The following is a 17,288-nucleotide window of genomic DNA, read 5'->3' as shown; positions in this document are numbered from 1 at the left end:
GTGCTCTGTGCTGTGCTGTGCCGTACTGTCTGTCTCCTCTCTGGGAATAAAGGCAAAAAAATATGCAAAGTTGCGTGAGTGAGTGCGTATGGGGAAATAGCGTGTGGCACCATTTTCAGGGCCATGACTTGACACAAACAAGTAGGCTACAGTAGTGTGCTATTTTACTGTACAGTATGTGCTTCTGTCTTTGTGGGTTTTTTTATGCACTGGTTAGAGAAAGGGTGGCAAGGGCTGTAAAGTAGGCCTACAGCAGTTGTCATACTATTGTAAATCATATAATATAACAGTCATTAAACATATTTATAGGTCTTTATGTGTTTGTCATTTTCACTTAGAGTTAAGTTTTCAGTGGCAAAGATTTCAAGAATTCGTTGCAAATATCTGTTTGTGATGTGAATGTAACAATATTCAGTGCACGGTTTATAGTAAAGAGCCTGATCTCACCATACCCTCATACTAGTTCAATTTGCATAGTGGGTGCAAGGAACATACTAGCCCAGGCTGTCAGTAACATAATAAAGTTGCTGTTAATTCCTCATATTGACCCCATTAAAAACTGGTCATCTCTGCCTCTTATGGTGAACAAAATAGGCTATAGACATAGTTGAATCGTAAGGGAGGTAAAATGTTTGCAAAACAAGCTGATATTTACTGCAATGTTTTCCACTGCCAATGATTGTGATTAGCCTACATCAGAGTAGACAAGATTACTTCATCGACTGGCACCTGAAAAAGGCCCTAAGTGCAATGGAAACAAACAAGTTTATTTTCATTTGCCATATGTCATGGTGATTGAATCCCCTGAAAAGAGCACAGAATTTCAGGCGAGCTTCTTTTATTGAATAGGCCTAGGTGAGGGTAAGTGATTGAGGCCCGTTTTGGCCCATAAGGGCATGATCATAGACCTGTATTATCATTGTCCTATTTTGGGCTGAACTTATGTATCTAACCTCAACAATCAAGTGCAATTTAATGGGGATCAACAGAACGCAAAACCTGACCATCACACACACCAAATTGCCATCGTGCCACTTATGTTAACCAGGCTGTACAAAATGTGCCCAATGCTCACACGCCTGGTGAAATCAGAGAGCATGATGAGGCGGCGCGGCATGACGTATGAGCCAAGCGTCTCCAGGAAATGTTTGAAAATCGTGATCTCTCATTGGTTAGTTCTGGGCCTCCAATTAAGGCACGCCTGCGGATTCTACCACTCTCATTGGACTGGGACACTGTCGGTCTTGCCTCAAGTGGCAAAAGGGGCGGGACGATTGGTTGAGGCTCTGCTTTCTTGGCGGCGGCTAAACAAATTTTGATAAATACTGAATATAAGTTGTAGACGTCAGTTGGTAGATAGTTATCGTCTTATTTTTACACACAGTCGTTTATATTATGGGCTTTGGAGATTCACTGCATCGCTTTGTGTTGATGCGCTAACGGTAATGTAGCTTTTTCATTAGCCTGCTAGCCTAAGTACAGCTAGCAAAATCTGCAGCACTGGCTAATTAGTTAGCTTGCTGAAGGCTACCCTGGCTACCCAGCTTGATTTGTCTTTCTGTCCCTAACATTTTTTGTGCCTTGCCAGAGCATTTCCCTATTCTGTTACTCTTCTAAGCGGAGTAGGTTGTTGCTCCTGTTCAATTTCTTGAATGTAGATTTTGTTAAACTGCTTGTCAGCTTACTTTATTATTAGGACTTGTTGAAAATCTCTTAATGAGCTTGTTTAGCTGCAATTCAGTGTTAACGCTTCTTGGCTTTCCCTTCAGCATAACAAGCTAGGGCTGCTAGCTGAGCTGGTAAAGTGGCCTGCTAGCTAAATTGAATGTACTGTTCCGCTCAGAAGTAGCTAGTCAGTTTGCTGACTAGACGCTAGCCCATATACATCCATAGATTGGATGCTTAGTGTTAACCAGTGTTGCTGGTGTAATGGAATCTTTCATTGAATAGAAAATACAACACTGATGGGGATTGTATACATTCAAATTGTTTCCAAGAGACCAAGGTCTTGAATTTTAACCATCCTCTTACCCAAAACATTTATTCTCTTCATTATTTAAAGTGAGATTGGAATATGTATCCATTTCGTATCAATCAGAAAATGCTACGGTGAGATTCCTCAAACTGCTAGGAACAGTGGTGAATGATCTTTATCCCAACTCTACTTTTCAGTGCACTGAAGAGCCATGAGCCACAGATGAACAAAAACCTGTCACGACATTGGTGGCACAACCCATACAGTAACCATGTAGCTGGCTGCTGTGGTGTACACACGACAACCCAGTCTGGAACGTTGCAGTCGTAACGTTATCGGAAAACTATCAAGACCCAAGAGAAAAGTTCACACAACAAATGAATGAACCAGGAACTATGTCACACGAGAAGATGGAGTTGGATCTAGAAATACCAACCGCCCTTGTCTCAGGCGACGGCCATCTGAGGAGGTCCAATAGTGCTCCAATGATCAACGGGCTGAGGTGGGTGTTACTCACATGAAAGAAAGGATTCATAGATGAGTCAATAATATTGCCATTTCCCCTGTTCAAAGCCGTAAGCACCATAAGCCTGCATGACTCTTGCACCCAGTGAACTACAGGCAGGCCTAATTTTATCATTCAGATTAGACTACTTAACACGTCAGTATACCTGCATAATGTCATACTGTAGTGTGTGAAACTGTAGTGTGTTAAAAGCAGAGAATGCAAAAGTATGTGAGAAGCTGTGGTCTCATTCATGCTGTGTTACTTTTGTTTTTCAGTGACACTGCACAGGTGTTTCAGAGGGAGAACCTTCGGAGTCGGAGAAACAGCACCACGGTTGTCAACCGTCCCAACGTGGTACGAAACAATACTAGAATTTCTCTTAGGAGTTAAAATGTTCACACTTATTTGGTTTGTCTCTCAAAACTTTCTTTTTATGTCTACAGATACCCTCCTCACCCATCCGTGTTCCAAGTACCAGACTGTACCAGATTAAACAGGTATTTTTGCTTTTCCATTTCATATGTTAAATCTTAATGCAAAAAGGGTATCAGTCGTACTCACCGTTCTTTGATCATCACAGCTCAGGACTACAGAGTCAGAAAATGAAACTAGGCTATGTCCAGGAGATCAAAGGGACTCAGAGTGTTCCAGTCACGCTTGGGTTTAAATTTTGGTCGCATCCTATAACTCAGACATTCGGATATATTTCAGGGACATCCCAAGCCTGTGGCTCCCTTTTTATTTTGCATTCAAAATTTGTCCAGATATCCCTAAAGATTGTCTGTTGTGGTGCGTAAAATGTATGGATGTTTCAACACTCTTGAGTCATTGCCAGAGTCAAGGCCTTGGAAGTAGCCCAGCTTGTTTTTATCAAGACGCACAGTCTTTATAATGTCCAGTCCATCTGCCTATAAACTTGAATATACTTTAATATGTCTTCAGGCATTCTTTCAGTGACTCATTACTGCCTTCCAGCAACAAAAGCACATGTACTGTAACTAACATCTGTATGATATTTGAGCTGGGTAATACTTGTAATCATGAATCTATGCATGGCAGAACATGATTCCCGTCACCCATGGAGTGATGGGTATTGGAAGCTGTGCTTAAATCAAGCTAGAGTGCAGCAAACCTGCAGCCTAAACATTAGGCTGTCAAGCAGTACCATACTCCCAACACCACATTACAGCTTTACTGATGCTTTATGTGTGCAAATGTATACATTTATTTGAAAGAGTTTATGTATGTTTTTCCTCACATCATTTATGTATGAGTTACATGAGAAACATGGAAAGTTCAACAGCATGGAGAAAAGGCTCCCCAAGTGAAGCTAAGAGTACACTTCTATAATGGGGCCCAAGTAAATACATTGGTATTCTTTTAGGCAGTTTCTTGTCTCTTTGCACTCTGCCACGCACCTTCCTTTTTGAAATTACATCTTTAAAAAACAGTTATTACAAAGACAAAACAGTCTCTTCTCTGCTCTTTTTTTGTTTTGTCTTGTACATTGACTCTGATGAAACCTTGGAGCCAAAACGTCAGCTCACCAAAAAATAAAGTGGTGAAAACGTAAAGCACCAGTGTTCCGCTCTTTCTCTGCCTTGAAACATATTCAACTCTGACAAGCTGCACCTTTAACAAAAGACTTTCAAAGTATGAGGATTTTGCAGGCCCTCGCTAAACTTTTTCTCGAACATCTCCCACAGGAGGAAGGAGTCGATGTCATGAACAGAGAGACAGCACATGAACGGTAAGATTGCTGGTGCTCTGCATGCACCATTACCATAGCAGTTCTGGATGTGATGTACCATCGCCTTTTGTGTAGTAGAAGATATCTGTGTAGTCAGGTATAGAGATGAACAAGCCCTGCTTTATTATGTTGAGTTGATGAATGGATATTACATGTCAGGTGAATGGATGAAGTCTTGTCATTTCCCACTTTAAAAAACCTACAGCTCGTACCCTGGGTCTACCTTGCACTGCCTTAATGTTCCAAGCGTGCTAACTCTCATACCTTCTAACTCTCATGCCTCTCCTCTCTTGTATGCTGAAGGGAGGTGCAGACAGCCATGCAGATGAGTCAATCTTGGGAAGAGAGCTTGAGTCTGGTGAGTGTTATGCCCACAGTCATGGATGTATGGATGGATTGATAGATTTATGGATAGATGATTGATGGAGGTTGGTGGAGACAGACAGACAGACAGACAGACAGAGCCATTAGTTTTTTTAATCAATCCACCTATTGTCTATACATACAGGGATAATCCTTTCCACATATTGCAGTATACATCTCCAACATATATCTTTTACCCGCTACATGTAGATTTGATGTTCAGTGAGAAACCAGTTTGTCGTTGTGTGTCTTGCATTTGGTGTCTCTGGATTTTACAACCCTCCTTCTTCCACAGAGTGATAACGACTTTGAGAAGTCTTCATCGTCGTCTCCGAAGCGGATCGACTTTGTGCCCGTGTCGCCTGCTCCATCCCCTACAAGAGGGATTCTGAAGAAGGTTGGTGCAGTCTGTTGTCTTTAATGAATGTCGTAACATTGGTATTAGCAGCACTTGGTAGTTTTCAGTGATGGGCAACCCGGCTTCATCAGTTTAGAGTCCACATATTCCAAAGGAGCTGGTTTTACCTGTCCATTCAATTCAAATCACCTGGTGAAGCTGGACAGGCAAAACCAGGTCAGTGGAATATGATTAAATGGATTGTAAACAGGGCTGTAGTGGAGGGTAAACGCACGTAAACGCCGTTTACGCACCTCTGGAATTTAGGAAATCGCGTTTACGCACCTCTGGAATTTAGGAAATAGCGTTTACCCACCTATAAATAGCGTTTACGCAGCTCTTAATGGCAATTACGCACGTCAAAGTTCCCTGCGCCTTGTGATCTGCCGTTGGAATAATCCAAAATAAATTTGGTGTCATTTAAAATATATTGTTGAACATACAACGCTTTAGTAGGAATCATTTTCATCTGCTCTGTATTCGGGTATGTGACCTTCCAATCAGTGCCGTTCGGCTGCGGCGGCGACACCAATCAGGATCCAGGGAATATGTAAACACATACACGTTGTGTAGTTGCCTGCCTGCCTACCTGTTCAAAGTTAATCATCATGGCTATTAGGAGATATTTGAAGAGACCATCCAGTGCTTCCACTTCCTTAGATGCCAGCAAAATGCCTCAAGTACAAAGTAAGACTGACAGAGAGCAATTTACATGAGTCGTTAAATGTGCTTGCTTTGTAAATAAGTTTGACTTGACGAATTATGGCAATGACAGAACGAGCTTTCAGATTACCTAATGCGTAGTCATGCTATCCTTGTATTGCACTCGTCACCCACCGCTAGTCATTCTACATCACGAAAGCTAGCAATGCCACCAGTGTAATTTTACAGCACGAGACGTTCTCGTGCTTCAAGGTGAAATGAGAATAGCAAATCAAATAAAAGGTCAATTGTCATTCTAAATACCGCAAAAATACGATTTAGCCTATATGATGACTTAGATGGAGAGTGGAGATGGAGAGTGGAGAGTCTGAAGTAGAGGGAGATGCAGAATCTGAGACTGAAGACACAGTAAGAGGAGAAAGAGAGAGCAGATGCCATCCCAGTATCTGGACAGAAAAACAACATATACGGTTTAAAAAAGATAACCCTTGGCTTATTGTCAATGGTGAACATCTTGGATGCAAAATCTGCAAAAAAAAGTGAAAGGCCTTGGAGTGTTGCTTTGCGTCGCTTTGTGCTGTGTCACGTTGTGTTGCGTCGCATCGCGTCACGGTCTGTCTGATCAAAAAAATCATAGTTTACCCACCTCTAATTTGACCACTACAGCCCTGATTGTAAACCCATGAATCCATTTGTACATTACTGGTAGCTTTTCCAGAAGGCTCATCTACTTGTAAGGTATTTTGCTTTGTGAGCTATAACCACATAAAGCTGGTTCAGGAGGAACAGGGCCTCTGTGTAGTTCTCCGAGTAGCACAGTTCTGCTTTCAACCTGAATGATGCTTGTCAGTGAGCTTCCTCTGTATGGTCCTGTTTGTCCCCTTCTCCCACTGCAAATTTCCTAACAATTGCCCCAAATCAAGTTGGGAAGAGATGTCCGTCTCAGTAGTTCTAAGAGATCGGTCCGCTTCCAGACAACCAAATCTGCTTTTGAAGTATTTTTCATGATTTGCTTTTCTGTGAAAGTCTGTGTTAAGTTCTTCATTCCCTCTTCTTTCACAGCAATGTTTCTCTCCATCGCTCCAAATCCTGGTGAGCAGTAACGGCCTGACGCCCAGCCCCATCCCCAGTCCCACTCGCCGCCTGCAGACCGTGTAAGTCAAATCCATACGATCAAACTAATTCTACTCATCTCAAACCTTCTGCACGAACTTGGTCATGCCTTCGTGCTCAGTGTTTCCCCACACACGGTATGTTCCTGTCCATGTCCTCTTTTGTAAATCAATTTAGACAAGAGTGTTTAACCCTAAAGCGACCGACTGGGGTCATTTATGACCCCGGGCACATATTTTCATACACCATTCCGGCAATTTTCATCAGAAAAACTTGTCCTTCTAGGAGTTTGTCAGTACATATGTTGTGCATGTTGTGAATGATTTTTGTGAGATTTGGGATATATGTAGGATTTATAATCAAAACACCTCTGGGGTCATTTATGACCCCGAGAGGATCCATGAGATACTCAACATTATAATGTCCATTGTTGTTGTAATTTTCAAACTCTGTTTTTTGCATTTTGTGTCTTTGGGCAGGCCATGGTCAGCAGACCTAAAATATTCACAATATAAACATTTATAATATTAAAATATAATATATTATATAAATAAATAGGGCACCCCTGCGATAGCCAACGAAGCATATTGTGAGGGCACCCAGGTAGCATTTCCTGTGTTATTGCTCCATATTTGTTGATATCATGGCACAGTGGTCCTAGACACATGATGAGAATATGAAATGGAAGTCATCCTGATGAACAAAGAGGGAGGAAACAAGTCATCAGTGTAGAAATCAATGGTGTTTTTAGAATTTTCCTTATTTTATGGCTATACAAAGGCTGAAGCATCAGTTGAATCATTTCTTTGCTCTAATATATGTGGAAGACACCTTTTCACAGCTACAATGTCCAGAAAAAGTTTCAGAGAAATTTTGAGTGTGCATAAGGTTACATGTTTGAGACATGGTTTTGTCTATGTAAATTACCATATTCTCTGATCTTGTGATTTCATGAACCCAGAAATGTTGAGTACCCTAAAGTTTTATTGCATAAATGTCATCTATGGGCCTAATGAATAGAATTTAGCTTGGTTCCTCAAGGTTTCACTTTGAGCAATTTCCATAATTAGCATAAATATACTGTATTATTATGGTGAGACCACTACAAGTGAATAGGCTAAAAAATTTAAATGCTAGATATCACCATGAAACTTTCTCAGTTGATTACTGATGATGAGAGAAGAAAAAAATATATTGGATGTTTTTTGTATTTTGATGTTTACATATGCAAATTGGGGTATACATCATATTTAGCATATACGTATGTAAGTTTGACTATTTTTTAGCAAAACAATAAAATGTTCAAATTCACATTTTTTTTGCTTTAGATGAGGGACAAGTATGTGCAAGATGTAAATAAATTTGAATGAACCCCAAAAAATAATTTATATAGTGGTATTTCTATATAAACTCCTTGGGGTCATAAATGACCCCGCTTGGTCAGATTAGTCGCAAAAACAGGCCGGTCGCTTGAGGGTTAAGTGTAATGTAATACACTGTGGTGAACCCTGAAATGTGGCAGTGAGGCAGATTTATAAATGTAGAGTATGTGGGATTGTGGCCAGAGTAGACATGGCATCTATGCTGCCCACTCCCAAATGTAATTTTTTGATGAATATTTACTAAGTAATAAACTAATATTTTCTGGTCTGACAAATACAGTATGTGTTTCAGCTAAAAACTGTTCAAAATGGCGGACATAGAGGAGATGCACCTTTTTTCTTTATGAAAAGTGTAATTTTCCCAGTGAATGTAAATGCTTACAAATTGGTGATGAAAAATACTCGTGAAAAAGATGATTGAGAATGGGTAGCATAAATTCTGGAAGTAACCCAATAAAAAAACTATTAAGTGTATGGTGAACATACACTTTCTTACTGTGAAGGTTTTGAAATGAGAATTTGAAACATCCCTTAAAATCAAGTTATCCTCAGTCACTAGTAGGAATCGTTTATGTTTTTTAGGTTACCACTAACCACTGTGAAAGTTGTAGATGTCCTTTTTTATGGCTAACTCAGCATAGATACAATCAAGCAGACGGTGGTTGAAGTGTGTTTGCATTTCATTCAACTGTATATGGCTGTAAAGCCACACGTTTTTATGGCTGGCACAGTGGGAACGGATATAAAATGGCTGGTAACGTGCCTCCAAAGGTCTCTAGTATTTTGCAGGGCAGGTTATGTTGCATTGGCACTGATGGCAGTCTGAAGGTCAAAGAGGCTTATGTGCTTTTTTCCTCACACATGACATGTTGCTGTCTGATGTCCTCTCTTGACAGTCAATGTCTGCTAAACAGGGGTGCATTTCTCAAAACCATAGTTGCAGACTCCGTTAGCTACTTTGTTGTTTGCTATGCAATTTCCCATTTTCAACTACCCAAGTTGCTAACTGGCTAGCATCTATGCTTTTGAGAAATACAACCATTTACCAGCAGATTTGTTAAAAAAGTAAGTAAAAGTAGTTCAGAAAGTAATGTGAAAATGTTCTGCTTGTAGGCGAAGAAGCCAGAGTCCCATCAACTGCATCCGGCCCAGTATCCTTGGTTCACTCAAGCGCAAAGGTGAGTCTGCCAACCTGTTAAATTAAACTCCTGCCATTCCAACTCCTTTAGTTCACATACAGGTGGACCAAGCTGTTGGCAGGTTTAGACTTGGAAAGTGTAGCTGATTAAAAAAAGGCTGCAACAAAAAAAAAATGTGCGTAGAAGACATTACACTTGCGGTTTTATTGCTCAAGCTTCTTCAGGGGAGGTCTGAGGGTCAGAGCTCCACTGAAAAAGGTCTGAATGACTTAAACGTTGTGAGCAATAAGATTGCAAGTGTAATGGACGGTGTGCTGGATATTTACTTACTACTTTGATCCATTGGTTACAGCCAATACACCACTTTCAACTGACGTGTGTAAAGGCTTTCGATATGGTCGCTGTACAATAGCCAAGAGGGACGCTTTCAATGAAAGCCTACCTGGGATACTTCCATTGGCATTATGATACAGCAGTCCACAGCACACAGTGATAACCGCACAAAGCTAAATTGCAGTTGTGCCTCACCCATGCAAGGGGGCAGCCACAAACGGCGCCCCAAAGGGAGGCGTGCAGCGGGATGGTACCACACTCAGGAGGAGGATGGCGGCGTTGAGCACTGGTTAATTACTTATCTCACCAACCTGGTGGGACAGGAGTCAAACGGCAACCTGTGGGCTACAAGTCTGATGCCCTAACCACTTACCCATAACTGTCCTCAATAGGGTCAACCATAAAAAAATGGGCGGCATCTGTGTTGTGAAACTTGAGGACTTAATTTTAATCCAAGACAGGGAATCATTATGTGTCAAAAACAATGACATTAGGGGTACTTCTTCTCAGATTTATATCCAGAGCTTAGTTAACTTTTACTGCTGTTATTAGTGTTTACTGTTGCTGACTGACTGTCTGTCTTTCAGGTGAAATGGACACAGAGAGCCCACCGAAGCGTCTCTTCCAGGGCACTACCACCATGCTATCCACAGAGGTGTCCAGTCTGCCAGAACTGGGCTCATGGTAGGTGTCTACGCTGCCTTCACATGCTGGCTGTGCATTATTTATATAATAACGGGACAGATCCCCCCCACCCCAACTGGTTTGGATGACCAAGACCCTGTTTCTCAAAAGCATCATTGCTAACCACTTAGAAACTTAATAGGTTGCCAATGGAAAATTACATTGCAACCAAGCAAAGTTATTTAGCAACAATATTGTTGAGAAACGCACCCTAGATTGCTTTGTTGACTGTTAGGGTAGATGGGTCCCTAAAGGTAACGTCTGTCAAAATACTGAAATGAAATTCCTTGTCCCCTTGCTTTGGTTCTTCAGAAAGTGTGAAAACCAGTCAGCACTGATGCAGACGTTCAGTTAGACGGCACTCCCTGATCTCTGGTCTGGGATTACTCTCGCTGTATTGTGGGGCAACACCTCCACATAAATGTGTGAGCAGTTAGCGTTAGAGGGTGGGTGGAGAAGGCTGGACTGGTGTTGGCTGGTGGCCAGCCAAGGGAGTACTCACTGGGTTCCCTCTATTCTCCTCACTCCCATCCTCCCTTGTGCTTGTGGCCTCGTGATGATGTCACAAGACGTCATTGACGATGGAAGTTAAATTCAATATCTTGCAAAAGCGTGAGTCATTTTTTCATTTGCAATAGGGATGTTGAATGGGGAAAAGTCTCCCAAAAATTGTTTTGACGAGGCTGACTGCGGGTAAACTTTGGTCTTGATCGAGGACGGGAGTTAGGATAATGGAATGGAGCCACTGAGCTCAATCCCTTTGTCCATGTCTGCGTGCATCTCTTGCTCCACTCCTACAGATTTGGGTAATTGACTTCAGTTGCACAACTCTTTTTCTCAAAAGTAAGGCTTTTGAGTTAGCACAGTCAAAGACACATATTACTGAGTGAGTCAATAGAGCAACTAAAAGACGTTTTGTTTTATCCTTAGAACAATACATGAATGAATTAATTAATGCCCTGACATGTACAGTGCGTGTTGGGTACACATGTCTGGCTGATGCCAAACAGCCTTGTATTTTTGAAGGCTTATATTTACAGAATGTCATTTTCTTCTCGTAGCTTGGAAATATTTTGTGTTTCAGATCTCTGCTTAGATTTTTAGAAGTTAAAGGATCCGTGCACCCTTTGTTGAGTTATGTGCAATGAAAAGTCCCCCTTACCGTTTTTTGATGTTTTGGTGCCGTTATTTGGCTAGTTTGGATTTTGTCTCAACTGTCTTTAGAATGGCCTATGGGCATGTCCAAATCTGTTTTTAAAATCACCCTCAACATTTGTTTCTAAAACTATGGATCTTACCAAGTAGTTAGGGGTGTTCACAGGCGTTCCCTACCAAGTTTGAATGCAAAATAAGTCTTGTCATGTTTTATTTGCCATTTAGTGAATATAAAAAATATTTATGAGTTGCACATTCTTGAAAACAAATGTTTTGGGTGGTTTTAAGAACAGATCTGGGCATTGTCGAAAGTAACCCATTCTATTGCCGGTTGAGACAGCAGTAACTTAAACATCAAATAAATGGTGAGGGGGACTCTAAAACATTGCAGACAATTAAAAATGGGGCTTAATGTTCAAAATGGTGCACTTGTCCTTAAACAAAAGCTTTGTTGTGCTAACTAGTGTTGTGTTGCCACAAGATCAATGTCTAATGGCCTTATTAGCATCATCATTGTGGAAACCTCCATAGCTCACTTGGTAGAGCACAGGGTTGCTAAGCTCATGGTCATGGGTTCAAATCCTAGGCAGGCTGATGGAACTAGACATGGGCTATGTACATTGAATACTAGCACTAGAAGTGGACATCTGGTGACATCATGTGCATGCAGTGGGGGTTTACCTCCAAAACCCTTCTCTCCACCTCATGAGAGTATGGGTCATACGGCATGCTAGAGGAAACATGGGGAGTTTTCAGGGCCACCTGCCTCTCAAGAACAGGCTGAGTCGGTAGTATAAAACTCCCACATCTTTAACCGAAAGTGACTTTCAGAAAGTAAGGTGCACTGTGTAGGTTTGTGGCTAGAGCAAATATTGCAAAAGTCATTGACTCTTGCCAAATTTGAACATTTTTACTTTTCATGAATATTTACTAAATAGTAAACTAATATTTACTCACATGACTAAGTACAGTAAGTTTTACAGCTAAAAAATGTCTATCTCTGGATATTCAATATGATGGGACCTGAAGAAGTATACATAATGAATACTTTGAATTTGATGGTGGTGGTAAATGTTAATGAAATAAATAACATTTGTGAATGGGCAGCATGGATTCTGGAAAGAAACTGCTAAAAAATATTACAATCCCTCTGTCTGCCCTCTTCAACTCTCCATCTCTTTTGCTTTTCTCTTTGCTTTCTCTACTCCTCGTCTCTTTCTCCTTCGTTCTTGCTCTCTCTTTCTCACTCTCCCCCTCTCTGTTTTGCTGCCCCTCCCTCTGCAACACTCCTTCTCTTGTCTCTCTCTCTCTCTCTCTCTCTCTCTCTCTCTCTCTCTCTCTCTCTCTCTCTCTCTCTCTCTCTCTCTCTCTCTCTCTCTCTCTGCAGTTCTCTATCATCAGACCTGTTGGATGGCAGTTTGAGCAGCGTGGGCTCGTCGTCTGGCTCCCCGGCCAAGATGGAGGGAGTCTCCCCCTCCCCCGGCGGCTCTCCTTTCACCCCCGTGCAGGACCTCTCCCCCAAGTGAACACCGCCCTCCACCTCCCCCTCCCCACACCAGCAGCAGGAACGCGGACAGGCAGGCAGCACCGGGTGGTAGGGTTGGAGGTTAGCTGCTGGGCAGCCAGAGAGGAGATCCATCCTCCACCCACACACACACACACACACACACACACTCACACACACACACACACAACTTCTCCAGTACCAACCCCTGATGAGTGGCCCCTCCCCTCTCCCCAAGCTTCACCTCTTCTTTGCCCCTCACCAAGATCTAAAGATCAGTTCCCCCCTCCTGTTCCTCCCTTCAAGCCTGAAAACTTTATAAATGGTGGAGAATGGTATGGATTCCTTTTTTTTCTCCTTTGGATTTTTTTTCTTAAGTACAAAGGACTTCTTGAAAAGAGGAATGAAATGGAATGGAAGGGGAATTGGGTGCATTGGGGGAGGTGTGTGTGTGTGTGTGTTTGTGTTTGGGGGTGTACACGTCCACAGCTGGGAGATCTACATGGATGGCTGTCCTGCTCCCCTGACGGCTGCTACAGTGTGGGGATGTAACAGGGTGCAAGTGCAAGCAACTTCTTCCTCACGTCCTTCCTTGTATTGAATAAGGTTTTATTCAATATCTTGCAAAAACAGATTTCAAATGTCATTCTCTCATTTCGAGATGTTGAATGGAGGAAAGCTCCTCAAATGTCACTCTGCACTTGTTGACAATGGAGAACCTTAATTGTTTTCTCCACAGAGGTGGGGCAACACCAAGGCAAGGAGGACTGGAGGAGCAGGAAAGGACGGGAGAAAGAAGTTTGATTCGCACACCTGAATGTTTGATGCTAAGGCCTGTCCTAGGAGGTAAAGATCAGGGGTCCCCCATAGGCATCCTTTCACTCTACTGGTGGAGGAGAGGACTTGAGTGAGAGGTATCAAGTGGGCATACACAACGATGCAACATCGGTCTGTGAAAGAAGTCCTGACTAAAACTAAAGCGTGTACAGATTTGTTTTCTATGTTTTAGGATAAGAAAGAGAAGAGAGATTGTAAAAAAGAGAGAGAAATCCCTCTTTGGCAATTAAAAAAAAAATCCTCAAGGTCAGTCTTTGGACATGCACAAGTCGCCCCAAGCATAAATATGAGATGTTGTTTGAAAAGAAAAAAAGGAAATGGAAAAAAAAGTTAACTTATTTTTCATGGCTTCAATTTTGTTTGTTGTTTTTTTGCTTTTTTCTGGTTTTGTAAGTAAGTACTGTGTAAATACAATAAATATCAATGATAGTTATTTAGTTTATTATTATTGTCCGCTCTAGAACGGGCAGGGCGAGGGTGGCAGTGCTTGGCAAACGCGAAGCGACAATGGTAGTATTTTGATGGAACTGATTTTTCTGGAGATCTTTCCCCCACCTAAACCTTTTGAGCTTTGGAGGACGCCTTGTCTCTTGATTGTTTAGAGGTTTGGGGTTAGAGAGAGAGTGAGCGCGCGACAGAGACATGGCTGCTTTAGATGTGGGCGGGTGGATGTTTTTTGTTATGGGGAGGTCGAGGGGTTGGCTCCATGTTCTCTCTCTCCACTGGTGTGGCACTTGGATTTGCTTTTCCTTTATAAAATGGACCCTCAGTCTATTCACTATGCAGGGCCAGTCACTCAAGTAAGTTGGGTCACACCACAACCAATTACATTGAGCAAAAAACTAAATACCCATGAAGAATGTCATTATAAAGCAATGGTTGTGTGTGTGCTTGAGAGAGAGAAAGCGAGAACCACTTTATTCAGGATGACAACACTAACAGCAAGCTGAGATGTCAACAAAAGCTGCTATGACACTCAACGCTCAAGTACAGCCTGACTTTCAAGCTCCACAAGCAGTGAAGAAGAAGTAATCGGGTGATTGCCACCGTGGTGCACATTCACCATCCTTTCCTTTCCCTTCTCTTGAGAGAGAAACTGGGTGTGCACAGGCAGACAGGGTATAAAGAACCGCTTCCAATCACCAGGTTTCACAAAGAGCTAGCTGTTCACCCCCCAACAGCCATCCTTTTGCATTTTTTTAACATGGCAGGTCCACCACACTGGTCCAGAAGACGTGAGGATACTTCTAGTGTCTCTGTGCTACTGCTGGTCATGTATGAAAGCACAGCTTTTCCTAGTTTGAAGTATAGAAGGCAGTGAGCAACCATTTACCAATTCAGGGCTTTTTAGTCAAATGAAGACATTAGCTGTTAAAGTTGACCATATGATTCAATTGGTCCCACTGTGCTTAACAACAGAGTTTTGTTTGTGTGTGTGTCTGTCTGTCTGTGTGTGTGTGTGTGTTTTGTGGGGGTGATTACTCAATACTGAGTTGGTGTGTGTGTGTGTGTGTGTGTGTGTGCTTTTGTGGGGGTTAAAGTGGGTCATCTACTGATTTCATATTCAACTGTGTGCCATGTCAAGAGGTGTGTATATAACATTATACATATGCATATAAATATATAGAAAAAAGAGAGATATGACTTGTACAGATGTAATTGTAAAACTTGTGTGGTTGTCCATTTTGGGCTGTAGTTATTTTAGTTACTGTGTTGTCATTTTTTTTGGTTTATTTTTAAAGATGATTTTATAAATCAATCTTATGGAACTTTTTTTTTTTTTTTTGGAAACATGTTGAAGCATGGTATGATGTATCATAAATGTTTTTTTCCAGTGTGCAAACAAGGAAGTGATTGTAAAAATCCTATTTTATTGAAGTGAATTTAAAAGAGTGTGTTCTTTTTTTTGTGACGTGCAAAGCAAACATTGACATTTCAGTTTAATGGTAAATGGAGAGGCGAGGGGAGAAGAAAAGACAAGGAGACTGCTGGTCACCAAAGCCTTGTCCTGTCAGTTGTTTTTCCACGACTGTTCTGTATGTCTCTCCAGACTGTGGTCTCCAGTATTCCCCCTTTCCCCTCTTTTCTCCTTTTGTTGCCCTGTGGACTCGTTCATTCTCTAGTCTCGGTCTTAAACATTAAAGGTAGAAAATGTATTTGTTTGTTGTTTACTTCCAGAATTTATGCTGCCCATTCTCAAGTATTATGTTTCATGTATTTTACCACTGTCATCCATTTGTAAGTGTTAATTGTGACTTGGAAAATGTCCACTTTTCATAGATAAAAACGTGTCTCTTTTCCATATCTGCCATTTTGAATGACCAGTTGTTATACACATCTTGGGCAGACTCATAAATATTACTTTATTAGTCAAATTTGTGAATGGGCAGCATACATTTTGAAAATAGACAAAATTACATACATACTTTACCTTTAAAGAACCGGCTTCATGCCTGGTGCGAAACACATACACACTTCCATACAGTGATTTTCCAACTTTGTGTGTGTGTGTGTGTACCGTATGTCTACTCTGTAGATGTGGGTGTTGTGTATGAGCGTGTGTAGGGAAGAGTTGATTGGGTGTCCTTATTCTCTGTACCCTCATGTTGCCCTATCTATGTCATAGGGCTTATGGACAAACTGTGCTCAACAAGGGCCTTCAAGCAGATGCCCACTCATGGCAAAATAAATTATTTGTCGACGACTTTGAAAATGACTGTTTTTTTGTTTGTTATATTTTTTCTGCACAGATACATGACATACTGTGCACATTACCAACTTGAAAGGCTCTAAAAGGGTAATTTCTGTTTGGAAAGCATTTCCCTGATCTAATGAATGTCTTAAACAGCACTTTGTTCTGTAGAGTAAATCAGTTACTATTTGGAGAAGTACTAGCAACTAACCATAATTACTTTTTCAGAGTATTGTGCCCAACACAGTTGCTATGTGCAACTAGAGGGAATGGCGTGGCTGCTTCTCTCACCATTTTGGTCACCTCTATTTAAATAGTTCTCTATGTGAGGGACTCAATTAAAATGTTCACATTTTCTCGGGGGATATACCCACAAGAACATAGGTTCTCTATCTGGCCTGAAACCCTAAATCTTTTTGTAAACTACCAACACCCATGGAGGGGGCCTTTCTTGTTGTCTGGTCCAGGGGCCCATGGAATTATAATCCGTACCTGGTACATTGGCAGGTGGCCTAGCATGTGGTGGCACTTTCACTATTTGCTATACCCAGGATGTCTACCTATGCAAATTTCAACTGCAGGTCCGAGAGGCCTCTGAAGCTGTTGAAAGTGTTAAACTGGCAATACAGGCATACAGACCATCGCTGCTACCCTGCCCATGTAAATGTAAGAAGACCCATTTGACTAGAGTGAGTTGCAGACAAGTGAACAGAATATCTATCCCTTTAAAGAGGGACAGAATTTTTGTACTTTCTTAGTATTGTAACACCTGGCCCTGGGCTACAAGCATTGT

The 17,288-nt window shown here is 41.6% G+C and overlaps 1 protein-coding gene and 1 non-coding gene across 4 annotated transcripts; both read left to right on the top strand.

Moving 5' to 3' along the window:
- Positions 1 to 1,245: 1,245 nt before the first annotated feature.
- On the top strand, positions 1,246 to 15,696 carry pabir2 (PABIR family member 2). Of its 3 annotated transcripts, none has more exons than XM_063190345.1 (11): positions 1,246 to 1,442; positions 2,173 to 2,477; positions 2,759 to 2,837; positions 2,927 to 2,980; positions 4,190 to 4,233; positions 4,537 to 4,591; positions 4,892 to 4,993; positions 6,719 to 6,810; positions 9,265 to 9,329; positions 10,211 to 10,307; positions 12,850 to 15,696. In XM_063190345.1, exons 2-11 carry the CDS (start codon positions 2,353 to 2,355, stop codon positions 12,986 to 12,988), a joined length of 852 nt encoding a protein of 283 aa, XP_063046415.1. In that variant the 5' UTR covers positions 1,246 to 1,442; positions 2,173 to 2,352; the 3' UTR covers positions 12,989 to 15,696. The 3 variants fall into 3 exon arrangements, with proteins under 3 accessions (XP_063046415.1, XP_063046417.1, XP_063046416.1); XM_063190346.1 differs by lacking the exon at positions 1,246 to 1,442 and adding an exon at positions 1,476 to 1,622; XM_063190347.1 differs by lacking the exon at positions 12,850 to 15,696 and having other exon boundaries at positions 10,211 to 10,311.
- On the top strand, positions 12,123 to 12,272 carry LOC134440717 (small nucleolar RNA U109). The gene has a single exon (XR_010033015.1). It is a non-coding gene; the product is annotated as a small nucleolar RNA U109 (small nucleolar RNA).
- Positions 15,697 to 17,288: the final 1,592 nt, after the last annotated feature.

Source organism: Engraulis encrasicolus, chromosome 23, assembly GCF_034702125.1.
Source record: "Engraulis encrasicolus isolate BLACKSEA-1 chromosome 23, IST_EnEncr_1.0, whole genome shotgun sequence".
NCBI classification, from domain to species: domain Eukaryota; kingdom Metazoa; phylum Chordata; class Actinopteri; order Clupeiformes; family Engraulidae; genus Engraulis; species Engraulis encrasicolus.
This window is presented reverse-complemented; position numbering and strand designations above follow the sequence as displayed.